Here is a 20,499-nt window from a genome sequence, read left to right on the forward strand (position 1 = left end):
AGTAACAGTGGCGGACAAACTGAAAAATCATACTGTATCAAAGTATGCTTCACGAGAATATGAGGCCATCTCTACCAAAGTTGAAGTTGAAGCAGAAAATGATCTTTCAACATGATAAAGTTCCAACCACACTAACAAATCTACCAAGGAACTGCTTACAGAAAAGAAATGGAGGTTTCTGGACTGGTTCAGTAAAAGCCCTTATTTGCATCCAACTGAATGTTAGGGGCATTTGAATATGAGAAGTTTCTGCAAAAAAAAGCTCAGACATGTTGTGCCTGAAGGAACTTTGCATGGAGGAGATGTCACAGATTGTTGGGCAGTTATATAAAAAACCCACAATAAAGTTCTATCAAAAAGGGGCAATACCCACTTGTGAGGTTAAGGGTATAAATCTGTTGAGATTTTTTGAAGGGGTTGAAAAGGGAATGGTTTTCCTTGTGCTTTTACTCAAGTAGATCATGCTTTATCTGTAGGAATTGCTTGAATAAATGATCTAAAAGTTTGGCTGTTCATATATTTGGAAAAAAATAAGTAACCAGTTCCATGGGATGTACTTACTTTTTCACTTGACTGTACATAGGAATCATATACAAACAGTTCAATCTGTGCTGCAGCCATGCACCATTACATAAATAGGCAGTAGTTAATATCATGCTTTCACAGCCAACAGATTCCCACAAAAGTTTACCATGGGTATTGCAGCTATATACTGGAAAAAATATTTCTTGAAAACTGCTTTATTTCTGCTTATGATTCCACTGAAATAAGAATCAGGAGAAAACACTTATGTAACTAGATTCTATCTGCCAGAATATATTATAACAACATGACTGCAGGCATGTATAGTAGAAAGTAAAAAAAATACACAATCCAGTAACTAGAGACAGTAAATATGGAAAATAAAATTATATTGGAGATCACAAATTGGTAGCCCATTAAGGTCCCATTCACACAAGGCAAATTAATCGGTGCCACATGTGATGCCCCTGTTAACATGCACAAGAATAACAGGTGTTCCATGCATCCCTGTGTAGGCAGTCTCAGTGCGGTCAATTCGGAAACAGCAGCTGCTCCCATTGTCACACCTGTGCATGTGCATGGCCCTAAACACACCCTGGGTGGCAATATACAAAATTAAAAAACAAAAAACTTTTCTTATGAATGTCTCCTGAAAATAGCCGTGTTTTCCCAAGCCTATGTAACCCTGTACCTCAAACCACACAGCTGAATATATCATGTGTGAGAGCATCTAAGACACTCTCCCTTAAATGGTAGTTTCACTAAATTTGAAGTGAGATTGAGTGATGTTACTGTTGTGATGCTCACGGTTCCAGTGGTAGCTGTACCTGGGGACCTGCAATGCAAAGGATCTCCTTGCCTCTGCTTTATTCATTTTGTGGATCTGTCCTTCCTCAATCATTCCTGCTGCTTCTTGGCTTTTGCTCCATCGCTCACCACAACACCAGTTTTCAGAAACGTGACAAGCAAATCCATTCATCTACCTGGAAGACCACAGTCACACAGACAGCTCCCAAAATTTAGGTCCTCTTTAGGAATCCCAGCAACTACAGAGGCTGACATGCTTGTAAACAAATATATGATGTACAACAAGAACAAACAATAGCTAACAGTGGGAGCAGTTTGTTCCTGCTTTAGGAAATCTGCTTTGAAACTCTACGCAGGTGTTTTTACATTACGGCCCCTTTCACACTGGGGCGGCTGTGGCGTCGGTGGTAAAACTGCGCTATTTTTAGTGCCGCTTTACCGTAGTTTTAGCGGCGGTATTCGGCCGCTAGCAGGGTGGTTTTACCCCCCTGCTAGCGCCTGATAAAGGGTTAAAACCACCATAAAGTGCTGATTTCAATGGGCAGGAACGGTGAAAGATGCAGCTAGCAGGACTTTTTTTTTTACCATCCTGCTAGCGCACCGATCCAGTGTGAAAGCCCTCGGGACACATCAGCGGCTGTTTCGGGTCGGTTTGCAGGCACTATTTTTAGCTCAATAGCGCCTGCAAAACGACCCAGTGTGAAAGGGGTCTAATATAATGAGTTACAGTTTAAGTGGTAAATATTTGCAGTAAACAGTTTCACCTCTTATTCTAAATGGCTCAGGTGTACTGAGAATTAGTGTACTTCCAATTCCTATTATGTACCTATCTCATGTAGAGCCTTGTGGGTAAATCTAAAACAGCTGGCAGAAAAATAAGTTTTAAATACCTCTCAATAAAAGTGCCATTCTGTATCATCCAGACATCACAGTACGTGCGCGCTATCAGCATGAGAGCTATGAGTAGCAGATATCCACCCTAGAGCACAAACAATTTAGTTAGTGACCACAGAACATAATGATGATATATGCCAGGGGTTGACAAATTTGCTTGGAATCTAGGAGCCAGCTAAAAAAGTTAGGAGCCAGGTCCGTGACGGCGATCTGGACCTGTCCCTGGCCTGACATGGAGACGAGTGAGGGGAAGATAGCCCCCAGCCCCCCACCTGTCTCCAAGTCATTGCCCATAGCTCTTAGAGGGACATTTTTAAATTGCATTTTAGTGTAAATATGAGATGTGAGGTCTCTCTGACCCCAGATCTCATATATAAAAGAGGACCTGTCATGCTTTTTTCTATTACAAGGGATTTTTACATTCCTTGTAATAGGAATAAAAGTGACACACATTTTTTTTTTTTTAAAAGAACAGTGAAAAAAATTAAAATAAAAGTTAAAATAAGAAAAAAAATGTTTTAAATGCGCCCTGTCTCGCCAAGCTTGCGTGCAGAAGCGAACGCATATATGAAAGCGGTGTTCAAACCACACATGTGAGGTATCGCTGCGATCGGCAGAGTAAGAGCAATAACTCCTCTGTAACTCAAAACGTGCAACCTATAGAATTTTTTAAACGTCGCCTATGGAGATTTTAAAGGGTAAAAGTTTGTCGCCATTCCATGAGCGGGCGCAATTTTGAAGCGTGACATGTTGGGTATCGATTTACTCGGCGTAACATTATCTTTCACAATATAAAAAAAAAAAATTAGGCTAACTTTACTGTTGTCTTTTTTATTAAATAAAATTTTTTTCCCCCAAAAAAGTGCGCTTGTAAGTCCGCTGTGCAAATACGGTGTGACAGACAGTATTGCAACGACCACCATTTTACTCTCTAGGGTGTTAGAATAAATAATAAAAAATATATATATATATATATTATATTATATTATATATATATATATATATATATATATATATATATATTTTTTTTTTTTTGTTTTGTTTAGGGGTTCTAAGTAAAGGGATGGAGAAAGACTGGCAGGAAATCAATTAGCATTGTTGGTTGTAATTCCAACGGCCACCACAAGAGGGCGCCAGATTCCAGAAGGAACCATAGGATCACAGAAGGCCTCAAAGCGGGGGCTCAATTACCGGCCGCCTGTGGCGCGGCCCGACGCGATCGCGCGGGGGGGGGGGGTCCACGGAGACGGGATACCCCCAGCTATGCTGCCCCAGGCGCAAGGTCGCTGATTCTAGTCGCCAATGCGACCTGGCGACCGGGTTTTGTCGAGCACTGATATATGCTATAATAGAGAGGAATAGAAGACACTCCTTTACATGGAGTAACAGATGGATACAATATACAGACCTCCTTACTGAACGTTTTAGGGACCAATATTCTTAAAATGCTGCCAATTCTTCCAAAAAAAACTTTGTCGACCACGGCCTTTTCTTTCTTCCCTTCTTTCTGTAAAAAGATAAGGCTGGAAATGTTGAAACATGCAGGCAGGTTATCTTTTAATTTTACGGTTTACAACAAAAAACTAAGAAACCCCCCCCCCTTTATGATGTGCAAGCTTACGGCATCCTACCCCAACAGTCACCGTCATTACTGCTGTCAGCCTTGTAACAGAAGGAAGGTGCCCCATCCCTACAGTATGGTTCGTTTGTGATGTGCATTACCCTTCCATGTTCACTTTCCTACAAAGGATAGTTATATGGCCTTCACTGCCATTGTGCTCTAGCTGGGTGTCACATGCCAGGACATTAGGCACTCATACATGCAAGTTTAATACCTTTATATTTTTTGGAATGAGAAGCTCTTTATCAATGGTACTGCGCAATGAGGTCTTTTCTATTTATATGAGGAACATTCACCGCTGCCAATGATCGGTCCAGAGGATATCCATAGGGGTCGCCCCACACACACATTTGACCTAACTAGCGATAGTTGGTCCACTCCCAGGGGTGAATGCACATCTATTAGAGGGGCACCCTATTTAAAGCACTTAAGAAGCACGGAATCATCCATCTATTATTCAAGTCACAGCACTGGATATTGCTTCACTAGCACAAGCACCTCTTTTTTTCCACTGGGGACGGTTTCATAAATTTTATTAACCGTTACCAGTGTATCATTTATTACCTGTATCTGTATGTATTTTTTTTAGCATTTATCACAGCATACTTTTTTTCATTTATTAATGGCTGGTAAGTGTGCTGGGAAAACCTTTGTTCGTTTGTAATCATTTTTTGTTTATTCATTTTTGTTAGCACACAAATACATGTGAAAAAACAGAAAGAACAAAAAGGTTCAGGATGAGATCAGTTTTCAGCACCACATATATATATAGCAGTAACAATAGGGTATATATAATAACACATAAGACAAATCAAAGTACAGCATGTTGATTTCCGGTTAGGTAGATAACAAACAAACAAACAAACAAACAAACAAACAACATGGATTCAAAGTTCAGCTGTAAGTCTGTACCAGCAACATAGAAGATCTTGGAGGGTATCCATCGGAATAGGGTTTCCAACATCAAAAACAATAATGAATCAATCCCTCCTAAGGTTTTTTTGTGATAATTTTAAGCCTGGGTTCACACATATGTGCACACAGACACTGCATGTGAATCGCACCCACTGTGCCGATCACATGTGATGTCTGCAGTTTTTATGGCTGAACTCACATTGGATTTGGGGAAAAAAAAAAGGAACTTTTTTTCCCCCCCCGCACTGGAATCTGATTGCATGGGTGTCCACACCCATGCGATCGGATTCCTGTCCAAATTCAAAGTTTGCACTGCGATCCATGAACCATCTGGGAATGTCATTAACTTTGCATTGACAACTGCAGCAGTTCGCAGAGAGCACTGTGAACAGCCTGCGGGGGAGATGCGATGCAGGAACCGGTACTGGAATTGTTCTCGTTCCCACATCACATGTGTATGAACCCAGGCTAAAGGGTCGACTGAAAAAAGGTGGAGAAACACTGGGGGTTATTTACGAAAGGCAAATCCACTCTGCTCTACAAGTGCAAACTACACTTGAAATTGCACATGGAAGTGCAGTCACTGTAAATCTGAGGGGTACATCTGAAATGAGGGGAAGCTCTGCTGATTTCATCATCCAATCATGTGCAAGCTAAAATTCAGTTTTTTCATTTTCCTTGCATGTCCCTCTCGGATCTACGACTGCAATTCCAAGTGCAGTTTACACTTGTAGTGCAAAGTGGATGTGCCTTTCGTAAATAACCCCCACTGTCTCAAAACGACACTAAACAATATCAATATTCTCCAAAAATAATCCATACACAGCCACTACTTGAAGTAGTTGTAAAGGCAGAGGGCTTTCTACCCTAATGCATTCTATGCATTAAAGTGGTTTGAAAACTGTCATCAAATCTGAACAAAGCACATAGTGTATACTTGCAGTGTTTACTTATCTCTCTTCAAAGCTCTAAGTGTGGTTTCTCTCTGATGCTTCCTTCCAAGAAGTTTTCCCCACACGTGATAAATTTGTGACGGGGAGGGAACTCAGCACACAGCTTGTTTATTCATAACACAGCTCTGTATCCTTGGTTCGCTTTAAAAGGTAAAAAAAAAAAACTTGTATCACAGCCCCCCTCGTATACTTACCTGAGCCCAATCTCAATCCAGCTCTGTGCACAAGAGCAGCTGCTCTCCCAGCTCTATCCCTCCTCACTGGGCAGATTGATAGCAATTGGCTCCCACTGCTATCCCTCGTCACAGAGTTTAAAAGTGGGGGTTGGGGCCCCACCCAGTTTATGGCAATAGACACAGACAGGGAAACACAGACAGGGAGGCTCGGAAGTGAGCCCACACCAGTGTCCCCACAGAAAGCAGGGTTCTATGGGGGCCCTACCCAAATAGGAGGAGCCAGAGCTCTGATGGAGGAGCCAAGAGAAAGATTGGAACTACTCTGTGCAAAACCATTGGACAGGGCCGGTAAGTATGACATGATATTTTGATAATAAACTTTTGAATTTTTATCACTTTAATGGACTTGTAATCCATTTTTCATGCAATTGTTTCTTGCTGTATTTTTCTGCATCTACCTTAAGATAGGTGAACAGCTCTGGATCCCTGCACAGGCGAGTGCCTTTTTATTATAACTCTGCAGCTACAGTATTTTGTAGCAGATTACTTTATTTTTTTTTATTTTTTTTTTTGGGGGGGCTGCTAAAGAACCTAAGAAAACACACTTTCGTTTTGTTTTTTTTGTTTGCTATATTTTGATTAGCGCGTTGTCTTTTCCGCTCAACAGAAAACAATTGTTTATTCAACTTATGTTGAAGGGATATGTTAGAAAATTTTCCATCGAACAGCTATTTCAACCAATCAGCTGTATTCTAATTCTAGTTTGATTGGTTTGATTGGTTCTGTCTAAATACAATCTCTTGGTGGGGGAAGGGAAGAGGATACCTCTCCATCCACCTTCTTTGTGTGGATGGCTAAAAAAAAAAAAATATAAAATAAAAACTGGATGGCCAGTTTTACTTGTTTTACTTGTTTAATCACTTGCCGACCACCTTCAGCACTTTTACTGTGGCAGGCCGGCTCTATTGTACGAAACGAGGTACCTTTACGTAATTTCTTGCAGTAAACACTGGGGCGTGGGCACCGCCAGTGGCGTGATCGCACACCGATTGGACACAGGGGATGCCAATCAGCGGGTCTGTCGGACCTGATGTCTATCGGTCACCCTTGATCATTCCCCCAGAGAGGCAGAACGGTTATCTGCCTGTGTAAAAAAGGCAGATCGCCATTCTGACAGGAGAGAAGCTAGAGATCTTGTTTCCTGCCAAGAAGGAACACCGATCTCTGTCTTCATCCAGGCTGAGCAACCACCCCACAGTTAGCAAGCACCAGCTAGGCACACAGATAACTCTTTCATCGCCTCTGATGTTAACCCCCTCCCTGCCAGTGTCATTAGTACAGTAACAGTGTATATTTTTACCACTGATCACTGTAATGTCACTGGTTCCCAAAAAGTGTCAGATTTGCCGCAAAAGAAAAAAAAATTGCTGATGGCCACCATTACTAGTAAAAAGAAAAAAAGGAAAGCAAAATGCCATAAAAATATACCATAGTTTTTATCAAAAATTTGTAGCAGGACACATATTGGTCTAAATTGATGAAGAAATTAGATTTTTTTTTTTAAACTTTACTGGATGTGTTTTATAGCAGAAAGTAAAAAATATTGTTTTTAGCGCAAAAAATAAAAACAGCAGATACGACCAAAAGAAAGCTCTATTTGTGGGAAGAAAAGGACATGCATTTTATTTGGTTACAGCATCGCTCGACCACCCAATTGTCAGTTAACCGATTCCCGACCGCCTAATGCCGATATACGTCTGCACAAGGGCCCGTACAGGCAAAATCATGTACCTGTACATTGCCCTTTAACCACTTACAGACCGGACCATTTTGCTGGTCAAAGACCAGACCACTTTATGCAATTCGGCACTGCGTCGCTTTAACTGACAATTACGCAGTCGTGCGACATGGCTTCCAAACCAAATTGACGTCCTTTTTTTCCCACAAATATAGCTTTCTTTTGGTGGTATTTGATCACCCCTGCGGTTTTTATTTTTTGCGCTATAAACAAAAATAGAGCGACAATTTTGAAAAAAAATGCATTATTTTTTACTTTTTGTTATAATAAATATCCCCCAAAAATATATAAAAAACATTTTTTTCCCTCAATTTAGGCCGATACGTATTCTTCTACATATTTCACACACACACACACACACACACACACACACACATATATATATATTAAGCGATTATTGATTGGTTTTGCGCAAAAGTTATAGCGTTTACAAAATAGGCATAGTTTTATGACATTTTTATTAATAATTTATTTTTTATTTTTTACTAGTAATGGCGGCGATCAGCGATTTTTATTGTGACTGCGACATTATGGCGGACACATCGGACATTTTTTTACACATTTTTGGGACCACTGTCATTTATACAGTAATCACTGCTATATAAATGCAGTGATTCCTGTGTAAATGACACTGGCAGTGAAGGGGTTAACCAGTGGGTGGCAGTGTAGGGGTTAAGTGTTCCTAGGGGCGTGTTACTAACTGTGGGGGGGCTGGGCTTTTATTTAGTAAACACTGATCTCTGCTCCAATCACATGGTGCAGAGATCAGCGTCACTAGTTGCTAGGCAGAATGGGGAAATGCTGTTGACAACAGCATTTCCTCCATTCAGCCACCCCCTGAGACGATTGCGGGTATGCCCGCAGCGGTAGATTCCGTGGGACCCGCGACCAGACTTACAGGGGTCCCGAACGGCGTGCTCGTGATAGCGGGGCGGCATTGAAGATTGGACGTACCTGTACGCCAATATGCCTGCCCGTACCATTCTGCCGACGTACATCAGCGTATGCTGGTCGGGAACCGGTTAAGAGGCAGTGGAGGCGTGCTCGCGGGAAGCTCCATGAGTTGCGTCGTGGGTCCCGTGCACTATCGCCACGGGGATACCCACGATCGCCTCACGGAGAGGAAGAATGGGGAGATGCTGTAGTAAACAAGCATCTCCCCGTTCTGCCTAGCAACAAGTGAGACTGATCTCTGCTCCCTGTGGTTGGAGCAGAGATCAGTTATGTGTAAAACACAGCCATGCCCCCCACAGTTAGTAACACGCCCCTAGGACACACTTAACCCCTACACTGCCCCCTAGTGGTTAACCCCTTCACTGCCAGTGTAATTTACATAGGAATCAGTGCATTTGTATAGCACTGATTGCTGTATAAAATGACAATGGTCCCAAAAAACGTCCGATGTGTCTGCCATAATGTCAGTCACGATAAAAATAAAATCACTGATCGCCATTTAAATTTTTTTTTTAAAATTATTAATAAAAATGCCATAAAACTATCCTCTATCTTGTAAACGCTATAACTTTTGCGCAAACCAATCAATAATCGCTTATTGCAATTGTTTTTACCAAAAATAAGTAGAAGAATACATACCGGCCTAAACTGCGGAAAAAAAATTGTTTTTTTTATATATTTTTGGGGGATATTTATTATAGCCTGCGTTTTTTTCTAAAAAGTTGTTGCTTTGTTTATAGCGCAAAAAAAATAAAAATGCAGGGGTGATCAAATGCCACCAAAAGAAAGCTCTATTTGTGGGGAAAAAAAAGGGTTGCAAATATTGTTTGGGAGCCATGTTGCACGACTGCGCAATTGTCAGTTAAAGCGACGCAGTGCCGTGTCGCAAAAAGTGCTCTGGTCAGGAAGGGGGTAAATTCTTCCAGGGCTGAAGTGGTTAAAGTACCGCAGTGACGTATCGCAAACAAATGGCCCGGTCATTAGGGGGTAAAACCTTTCGGGGCTGAAGTGGTTAACCTATTTGCATGCCCTACAAGGATCTCTTTAGTGGCTCTATAGCTAAAAAGTTTAAGGATGTCTATTGGAATCTCTGCTGGAGAGATTCCTTCAGTTCCTGTCAAGTGAAAAGATAGCCCCAGGACAAGAAGTGAAGGAAATGCCTCTAAAAAGCAAAACAGATTAAGATATATAGATATAAATATTTTTTTTGAAGTCAAGTAGGAGAATGCTAGAACACCTGTCGGCTTTTTAATTGTTGTCTACTTCCCAATTGTAGATTTTCTGTCTCCAGAACAGAAAATAAGGGAAATCTCTACAACTCTGACAAAGGGGTCTATTTATTCACAAAGAAAAAAAAAAAAAAAAAAAAAAAAAAAAAAAGGAAGGTTGTGTGTACATATAAATTTTAGGCCACTGAGGTGAAAAGTACAAGTTTAATAAAGTCAATATTGAGGGTCACTATTTTGGTAATGACTAGTACACACGGGCCGAAAGCGGTCGCTTTGGCAGGAACCAGCTGACTTTTGTCCCATGTTTACAGCTCCCTGTCCGGCTTCTGTCGAACGGGCATTCTGGAAAACCAGAACTCTATAAACGGGTGTGTTCCAGCTTGGGGAGGGAGGGGCGTTCCCTCTGACAGAATACAATAGCACAGTAGGGGAGATTGCTGTACTAACACAAGATAAGTTAGTACAGCGATCTATCAATATTTTTTTGTTCAGCCCACTGGGTTGAAGGAAAAAAATGTTTTTTTAAAAGTGTGTACAAGGCTTAAGCAAAGATGAAAGGAGCAATCACCTCATTGTTCTGTACTGGCGTCTTCTTCTTCCTGTTTAAAAAAATAAATAAAAAATGAGTTTTAAAACTACAGCAATAAAAAAATAAAATGAAAATGAGACGTTGGGTATTTTTGCAAATTACTATACAATAACCTAAAGTAAAGGGAATACATAAACTTGTAAATTCAAAACTTTTGAAGTCACAGCAGAATCCAAAACTTTGGTTTAGTATAGTCACTAGCACATTCCTATGACTTGGTATGATTTTTTTTTTTTTTTTTTTTTTTTTTTTATAAAAGTCCTCTGGTGACAAAGACCAGCAGGGAAGTTCATCTTCACCTGTCTGTAGGGATGGCTACATTAGTCAAAACTGCGGAGAAAACTTGGGATAAAAGTAATAGGTGAGAGATTTTTGTTTAACCTCCCTGGCAGTATGATTATTTCGGATTTTAGGTGCTAAAAGCGGTACAATAATTTTGTATGAAAATTTGGTGTTTTATATTTTAGTCCTGTAATTCTTAGAAATAACTCACTTAAATCTGTCCAAACCAGAGTCTAGCTTGAGTTTGAAAAATAAAATCATAAATTATAATATAACAAATAATTATACCAAATAATAGTATAACAATAATAAAAATTATTCAATAATGTAATCAAATCAAAAACACATAAATTTGCTCAGTTGCAGAATTGTCACTGTCATTACTTTTCAAGATTTGACGGATCTCCCCACAAATCGCTATCGCTCAATTCTGCGAGTGATTCTAATTTATTATCGCTGTTTTCTAGCTGTCTAAAATCATTCTTGATGTAAAGGGACAGTTTTGGTTGCTATGGACAATCTCCAGTTTCCAGGTATAAAGAACAGTTTTTATTATATAAAACTGCATGCAGGACACTGAGCAGACCACTAGGGACAAAGGGGATGTGAAATAATTACATACAGCAATGTAATCTGTAAGATTACATTATACTTTATGTATAGTGAGTGTTTCACTTTTTGAATTTGGCGCCGATCTCCATCCCCGTGCGTCGCAATGCTCGCAGGGAACGGAGATCAGCTCCGTGATAGATCGAGCAAGACACAGCTCGCTCGTACAGCGGGGGGGATGTCGCTGGATCCGAGCGAGAAGGTAAGAAAGCATCCTCCTGGATCCAGCGATGAGGTCCCGAGTCTGGCTCGGGGTTACCGCTTTTAGTATAAAAATTCCACCCCGAGCCAGACCCCTAAAAAAAAAAAGAAAAAAAAAAAAAACCTGTCCCAGGGTCCAGCGATGCGGGGGAACGAAGCCCCCCCTTGTTCCCCGTTTCGCTCGCGGTGCCATCATTCTTACTTCACAGCCGTGCACCCACAGCCTTCACAGCCGGGCACCCACTGCGCATGCGCGAGCGGCGCAGGGTGCCGTGATATGCCGCACAGTCATCTGGGAGACATAACAGGTCCCAGATGACTGTGCAGCGCAAGGGGAAGTGATGTCACCAGCCCGGGCAAGGAAGAAGGCAGACTACGAGGGACACCCTAGCAACAGGTATTTAGAGGTGAATAAAAAAAAAAAAATTTCCAATTATTATTATTTATTTTTTTAACGAATTTTAAACTATTTTTTATTTTTTGGTGGCAACGCCACTTTAAAGTGGTTGTAAACCTCAGACATGAAGAAGTATGAACAATATATATCCCTCTATAGCGTTTACTTGTCTCAATCAAGACCACTAAGCGCCATTTATGTCCGCTGCCTTGTTCCTTTATCTGGAGGAGTCACTTCTGACAAGTTTTCCTGAGACCAAGAAAAAAAAAATGGTGACAGGAGACGGAACTCCAGCTGATTGACAGCCACAGCTCTGCTCCTGTGTGCAGGGGGTGTGTACCTTCCCTCCAATCAGCTCCCCTACTTTTCACAGCTGAGATATCCTGTGAAAATTCTGCACTTTCAATGGATGCAGGGGAAAGATCGCTGTAGAGAAACAGGTACAACTGATGTAGTAGGATTTGTTTGATCACCTGAGGCCAGTCACTTCACTGGGTACATACTACTTCCCGTACGTCGCTGGACTTACAGTAGTTATACAAGGATGCCTTTTTTTTTTTGTTTAAGAGCAGGCGAGCACAGTGTAAAAAATAAAACTAAAATAAATAATGAAAAAAATTAAAAATATAAAGTGCCTCCATCCTCCCAAGCTTGTGTATAAAGGCAAATGGGCGTTTTGGTCACGCATTTTGGTCACGCATGCAAACAGGATCGTCTCACGCGTGAGCTATTAGCGCAATCGTCAGATCATGAGCAGCAATTCTAGCACCAGACCTCCTCTATAAATCTTAAATCATAACCTGTAGGTGGCTTTTAAAAGCCTTGCCTATGGATATGGAATTTAAGTCGTTTGTCGTAGCTGCACGCCCAATTTAAAGCTGGATATGTCTGGTATGCATTTACTTGATCTTTCTATTTTACAAAAAAAATTGGGTTATCTTGTGTTTTTTTTTTTTTGCATTAAAAATAAAGTGTATTTTTTCCCCAAAAAATTGAGTTAAAAAAATAAAAAATATTGCACAAATACTATGTGACAAAGAATTCTAATACCCATAAATTTGTTCTTTAGGGGGAATCAGCTTAAAAATTAAATATATATATATATATATCTATATCTATATATATTTATTATGTTTGGGGTTCTAAGCAATTTTCTAACAAAAAATACTGATTGCTACATGTGAACAAAAAGGGCCAGAAAAGGCCTTGACTGGAAGTGGTTAAATCAATATGTACAATATATATACGGTACTGAATTTGTAAATCCAACTAGCTCTTTATAAAGCACTGATGATGGCAGCTGTCTCTGTTCAATAACCAGATTACACCAAATCCAATGCAATGTAATGCCCCATACACACAATGAGATTATCGGACGAATGATCGTCCGTTTTTTATTGCATGCTAATCTCAGATCGAATCTGATGAGTTTACTAAAGTCACAAAATTTCCCGCACGACAGAAAAAAAATTCGGAAGTGATGTCATGTGTTGTAATGCATTTGTATTGCATTTTCGAACGATAGCTGTACTGATTAAATGAAAATCGTACGATTTGGCATCGTACGAAAAAAATTTCCGTGCATGTCCGATAGAATAATATCGGATGTACTGTCCTAATCGGCTCTCGAAAGCTCTGTACTAACGATCAGATTATCGTACGATCGCTTCGAAAGCGGTATTTTCCGTGCGATTTTCGGATCGTGTGTACGGGGCATAAGGCACCCCTGTGTCAGTTCATTCAGGTCATATGGCAGGCTGTGGATTTCTATGAGTAACTCATATCTTTGCAAACCTGCAAGACTTATACTAAAGTTCACAGGTATGACAGACAAGGTAGACATGTGCAGTCAATACTCTTTCACCCAATGTCTTGTAAAACCTCTGACCTACTAAAGCAACCGGCACACAGTTCAAAGATTACTAGACTAGGAGGACAGGCACAGCTTCTAAAGAATGTGTCAGTGTAATGACTTGGCAGGCTATTGTAAGGCATATGAAAAAAGCACCAAAGATCCACATCTAGCAATTCACAATATTGATATGGCCTTCTAAAAAAAAAAAAAAAAAAAAAAAAAAAAAAAAAAAATGATTAATAGGTCACAAGAGAGGTTAAAAAAAAAAAAGCCAAACAGCCATAACGGTACAGACTTTACACTCCTACATCAGATCATATTTACCGTGGCTCCAAGTCCACCAATAGCAGGAAATTCAGCAGAAACTGAAAAGCAGACAACACATGAGATGTAAGGCCCCTTTCACATGGACGATCCGTTCAGGTCCGCCTTTCAGTTTTTCAGGCAAACCTGAACGGATGCTCCATAAAGCTCTATGGAGCGTCAGATGTCATCAGTGACATGTCCACTGACATCCGACCCGCTCCAATCCACAAAAGTGTGACGGAGGAAAAAGCTATTTTTCCCATCCGTCATCGGATCGGATGACGGACACTGCGGCCCGTCACCCAATCTGCCATAGGGGAGAGCAGCGCTGTGACAGGTCCGTCCCTGCGCAGTGTGCAGAGATAGACCTGTCATCTTCCTTCTCAGCAGAGATTGCTCCGGGGATCCCCGCTGAGCAATATATAACACCTTATATTACAGTCGCTTAAAAAAGTATCCATACTAGAGCTGCACGATTCTGCCCAAAATGAGAATCACTTTTTTTTTTGCTTAAAATAAAGCTCATGATTCTCAGTGTAACATCTTTCACATTATACAAAAAAAAAAAAAAAAAAAAAAAAAAAAAAAATGGGCTAACTTTACTGTTTAGTTTTTTTTTGTTTTGTTTTTTATTCTTTAAGGCCCCTTTCACACATGCGGATGGTATGTCCGTATTTCATCCATCCGTTTGCGGATGAAATACGGACATACATTCATCCCTATGGGATAGCGGGTGTCTGCGGATGCACATCCGCAGACACCCGATTTCGTCCGCCTCAGCAACAGTCCGATTCTGCAGACGGAGGAAAATCCTATTTTTCTATCCGTCTGCAGAGCGGATCAGACGAACACGGACAGACGGTCCGTGCTCATCCGATCCCCATAGAGGAGAGCGGAGATCTGACAGGGCAGTCCCTGCACAGTGTGCGGAGACCGCCCTGTCCGCAGCCAGCTCAGCGGGGACAACGGAGCGATCCCCGCTGAGCGAGCGGATCTTTACAGGCATGAAAGAGGCCTAAAAGTGTATTTTTTTCCCCAAAAAAATTGCATCTGAAAGACCGCTGTGCAAATACAGTGCGACATAAAATATTGCTACAACCACCATTTTTTCCCCTAGGGTCTCTGTTACAAAAAAATCTATAATGCTTGTGGGTTCTAAGTAATTTTCTAGCAAAAAATAATGATTTTAACTTTAAACCAACAAGCGTCACAAAAAGGTTAATTAGTTAAGTGGTTAAACGCCCCTCATTTACATACCAAAGTTCATATAAATACATTTTTGGTTGTAATATGACAAAATTTGGAAATTTCAAGGGGTATGAATACTTTTTCAAGGCACTGTATATGTATATATATATATATATATATATATATATATATATATATATATATATATATATATATATATATATATATATATATATATATATATATATATATATATATAGATATAGAATAATGCTTCCCATAAATTAGCCAATATAAGAGAAAAGTCAAACCATTGTCTTTTTTTTCCACAATCAAAACGTTTATTAAAAAGTTGAACAGAGCAAAAAAGTCTTGCATTAAAAAAAAAAAAAAAAATGGTGCTAGCTAATTAACTGCAGCAGGAGGAAAACGCTTTGCTGAAATGTCATTAAGGCTGCATTCACACCTGAGCATAGCGTCTTCAAGCAGAAAATTGTGCGAATTTACAGCGATTTTGCAGCGTTTTTTACCGCAATTTGCCGCAATTTTATGCAGGGCAAAAGGTCACCAATGTAAAAAGAAGAAAAACACCCAAATCTGCTCAAATTGAGCGACAAAAAAGGGTCCGGAACTTGTTTGAGCTTCAGGCGTTCGGCTTCAGGCGACATGGAGTGGAGATGTGAACCATCTCCATTGAGAATAATAGATTTTTTCCCCTCTAACGTTTTGTAGCTTCAGGCTTCAAGCTACAAAACGCTCAGGTGTGAATGGGGCCTAAATGAGCTCTAGACAAGAGCAGACATACATATTTGGCAAAGCTTGCTAAAGCTTCGTAACTCTGGGTTTAGAGTTTGAGTGGAGTAAGAGTTAAATGCTATTTTCTATAGATTTTTGTTAGAAAAACCACAAGCCTGTGCTATACCTGGACTAGAGTGACATATTATTCTCAGCAATGGCAAATACTGAAGTTGCTGACTTTTAATAAAAAGGACACTTACCTGTCCAGGGATCCAATGCTGTCCTCACTCAAGCCACTTCTCTGCCAGTCTTCTGGTTCCCGGCACCGCCATACTAACTGTGGGAAGCCGGCTGTGACTCCTTGTGGCTTCACAGCTAGCTTCCCGCTGCACTGCGTCAATGGTCCTGTAGCCTTCTGGGACCTGTGATGTGTCCCAAGAGGTTGCGGCCAGTGTGGGGGGGGGGGGGGCATACTTACCTTCTCTATGCAATGGTTTTGCACAGAGCAATCCCATCCTCCTTTTCTGGGGTCCACATTCCAGGTTCTTCCTCCCTGCGTAGTGCTCTCATAAGAAGTGGCTTCCTATGGAGGGCCTAGTGCATGCTCGCTCCTGAGCCGGCCTGTTTGAGACTATTAAGACACACAGCTGGCTCAGTCCCACTTCCTGCTCTCTGCTTACAAGTTTTGACTGACTGCAGCAAGAGCTATTGGCAAGAATGTATTGGGCAAAGGAAGTACAATATTTACCTTGCCAACTCTTTCTAAAACAATATGCAGGCCAAAGTTGGCACACTCTAGAAGCCCCTTTATCTGGATTTGGCCCCTACATATCACAGGCCTGCTTCCTTCAGTGAGCAGAATACAAGATGTTTTTTGAATGTACGAGGGGAGAGAGAGAAGGGAGAGTGAATGACACTATGCTTCACAATACTATTGCCTGATCGGTCAGCCACAGCACAAGGTGATCACAGCTTACTTATATCTGGCATGAATAAAAATAAAACTCGTATTTTATCCAACAGCCACCTGGACCCAATATTAAAAAAACAAAAACATTAGAAGTAAATATTTGAACCAAGCAAAAGAATAAAATCAGTTTCATCCTGGAGTGCCACTTTAAGATATATGCTGGCTTTGCCTCCTGGAATTAGTTGCTCTATTTAAGGGTTGCACCATTGCAAAAATATAGTCAGCGTTACAGAAAAGATATGAAGGTAAAAGTATTGCTCTTTGTTAAACGCCAAGATCCTTAACAAGACTTTACATGACTGCAATTGTTACATACACTTTGATTTCTCTAGGTGTGTCTTGGCAATACAGGTTTCTCTTGCAGATTAAAACTAACATCTAAATCCTTATTCGACATATTTAAAAAGAAGCATGCCAAACAAAGAACCTTAGTGGTGGGTGTATTTTAGCTGTACCCCCCGGCTCCTGACAAGCACACGCTATGTGTTTTTTTTCAATTAAATGTTCCTAAAACCACAGTTTTAGGGTTCATTATGTCAAATTATGGTTTCAGTACCAGTCTAGCTGGATTGCACTGGGTTCTCCTTGGCCACAGGTGTCGCTGTCACCCCTGGCAAGTGTGAGAAAGCAGTTTAGCTAGGCGTATTGAGTTCCATTCTTTCTCGGAACAAGCCCAGTGGGAGTGTCATCCTGCTGTGCATTCTAAGAGAGGGTATTTAAGGTATTGACATCACGTGCTTCTGAGTTCCGGTCCAGAAGATCTTTCTTTCTTTCTGCTTGGTCCTGGTCCTCCTGACCAGCCCCCATGGCCCTCATGGCCTGGGGTGCGGATCCATCCAATTCTGAGTCTCGGGGCTGGATAGCCCGAGGCAAAGTAACTGAGAGGAGGATTGAAAGGTGGTCCGGCGCCGACTCATCTGTGGAGAGGCCCAGCAACTGGAGAAGCACCCAGGGGAGGACTCTTCGGGAGAAGGCCATGCATAAGGCTGGCTTCTCAGAAAGAGCCTGGAGGCTCAGGTGAAGGACACCAAGTGGATCTACACTCATACGGTATCACCGGACCGGCTACAAGATACTGGTACCGTATGATAGCTCTCTAAATTTACCTACATCCCTCAGTTACATCCAAGTCTGTGGCAGAGACTTTGTTCAAGTGTTCTACATTCAAGTCTGTAGCAGAGACTTTGCTTTACTTAAACACTGTATCGGCTGCTAGGCCTAGTGAGAGGAGGTCTATCCGGTAGTTTTGAGAATCCAGTTGAGAACGGTAATTCTCTGGATTTCTATAGTGAGAGACTTCCCATCTTTTGCAGTTCCAAAAGTACCTCAATTTCTTTCCTAACCCTCTACCCTTCATTGAGAAGCTGTGTTACTTGTCTTTTCAAATGAGTGTCAGGGGGTCAGTGCTACATAGCTATTTAATGAATATACTAAGATGAATAGACTGGTCAATCAGGCAATTTATAAGGAGGAAAAAAAATGTGTCCATGTCCCATCAATAAACGATCAGATAATGAAATAAGGGTGACAAATATGCTTGTATGAAAATAGCTAAAAAGAAAGCTACATTATAGCTGAAAGGTATTCGATACAAAAAGGTCTGGAGGTACAAATGCAAAACAACTGAATTACACAACGTTCATTGTGTAGGCAAAGTGGCAGAAATCCATGTATTAGAAAATAAGAGTTCAGGACTACTAAAATATTCAATTAAGCAGCAGATCAGTACAGAGAACACAATACCACACCCTACAAATGAGTCATCAACCCTTCAACCAAGGCCTGTTAATTATTTGCATTTACTCTTGCAGCACATTAAATAGAAACATATCTTAACCACTTCAGCACTGGAGGATTTGGCTGCTCAATGACCAGAGCACTTTTTACAATTTGGCACTGCGCTGCTTTAACTGGTAATTGTGCAGTCATGAGTACGGGGATACCTCATGTGTGAGACTTTCTGGGAGCCTAGCCACGTACAGGACTCAGAAAACCAATCACCACCTTCAGGATTTCTAAGGGCGCAAATTTTTGATTTCACTCCCCACTACCCATCACAGTTTCGAAGGCCATAAAATGCCAAGATAGCACAAACTCCACCCAAATGACACCTTTTGGAAAGTAGACACCCCAAGCTATTTGCTGAGAGGCAAGTGGAGTCCATGAAATATTTTATATTTTGCCACAAGTTGCAGGAAAATTACAAAATTAATTTTTTTTTATTTGTGCACAAAGTTGTCACTAAATGATATATTGCTCAAACGTGCCATGGTTATATGTGGAATTACACCCTAAAATACATTCTGCTGCTTCTCCAGAGTACGGGGATACCACATGCGAGACCTTTTGGGAGCCTAGCCGTGTACAGGACCCCGAAAACCAATCACCGCCTTAAGGCTAAGGGCATAAAATGGTGATTTTACTCCTCACTACCTATCACAGTTACGGAGGCCCTGAAATGTCCAGATAGCACAACCACCCCCACCCCCCCAAATGACCCAACTTTGGAAAGAAGACACCCCAAAATATTTGCCAAGAGCCATGGTGAGTATTTTGCAGCTCATTTTGCTTTTTTTTGTAAGAAAATTACTTTGAACCCCCAAACATTATATATTTTAAAGTAAAGGCCCTACAGATTAAAAATGGTGGGCATTGCAATTTTTTTCCCCACACGGTATTAGCGCAGAAATTTTTTAAACGCAATAGTTTTGGAAAAAAAAAAAACACACTTTTTTAATTTTAATGCACTAAAACACACTATATTGCCCAAATGTTTGATGAAATAAAAAAAGATGATTTTATGCCGAGTACACGGATACCACACACGACATGCTTTAAAATTGCGCACAAACTACATACATTTTTAAAAGTCTTTACAGGTTACCACTTTAGATTTACAGAGGAGGTCTACTGCTAAAATGACTGCTCTCGATCTGACCTTCGCGGTGATACCTCACATGTATGGTGCTATTGCTGTTTTCACATGACACCAGACCGACGCTTGCGCACAACATACCAGTACGTCGCTGGTCTTTGTTGGGCATACATTGTAATGTTATTTTTTTTTCATGCAGCCTGTGGGCTGAACAAAATAAAGAGATTGATCGGTGGGTATGCCCACCATTATAATACTGCCCTTCATCCACCCACTTCTAATGGTGGGCATACATGCACCCTTTCTTTTCTTTTATTTTTATTTTTAAATGTGGTGGTGAAATCACCTTCTACAGAGTGGAGTCGCTCATTTATGTATCGTGGGAGCAAATGCTGTTGCTGTAAAGATAAATAAATCAGTGCTGCAGCCTGAAAGTTATATATGCCGAAAGCATGGGGGCAATCCGCCCCTGATGTTAGGAGCAAATGACTCCTTCGCCCCTACCCCCATGCTTCGGCATATAAGCTCTTTTCTTGTTCAACTATTTTTGGCTTTTTTATTTTATATATATTTTTGTGCGTTTTTTTTCCCACTTTTCTAAAAACTGTAAACTGAACACT

At 40.8% G+C, this 20,499-nt stretch overlaps 1 protein-coding gene across 2 annotated transcripts in view; it reads right to left on the reverse strand.

Moving 5' to 3' along the window:
• The window catches only part of ABCD3 (ATP binding cassette subfamily D member 3), a 135,730-nt gene that overhangs the window by 90,683 nt on the left and 24,548 nt on the right, over positions 1-20,499 (reverse strand). Inside the window, exons 2-5 of one of the 2 annotated variants that reach the window (XM_077452881.1) lie at positions 10,438-10,468; positions 3,632-3,730; positions 2,220-2,308; positions 692-761 (exon numbers count right to left, since the gene is read on the reverse strand). In XM_077452881.1, coding sequence (XP_077309007.1) covers positions 692-761; positions 2,220-2,308; positions 3,632-3,730; positions 10,438-10,468 — 289 coding nt within the window. The remainder of the gene's footprint in view (positions 1-691; positions 762-2,219; positions 2,309-3,631; positions 3,731-10,437; positions 10,469-20,499) is intronic. The other variant, XM_077452880.1, reaches the window with a different exon arrangement.

This window comes from Lithobates pipiens, unplaced genomic scaffold (assembly GCF_037356315.1).
Source record: "Lithobates pipiens isolate NorthernLeopardFrog02 unplaced genomic scaffold, aLitPip1_a1.2 Scaffold_23, whole genome shotgun sequence".
NCBI classification, from domain to species: domain Eukaryota; kingdom Metazoa; phylum Chordata; class Amphibia; order Anura; family Ranidae; genus Lithobates; species Lithobates pipiens.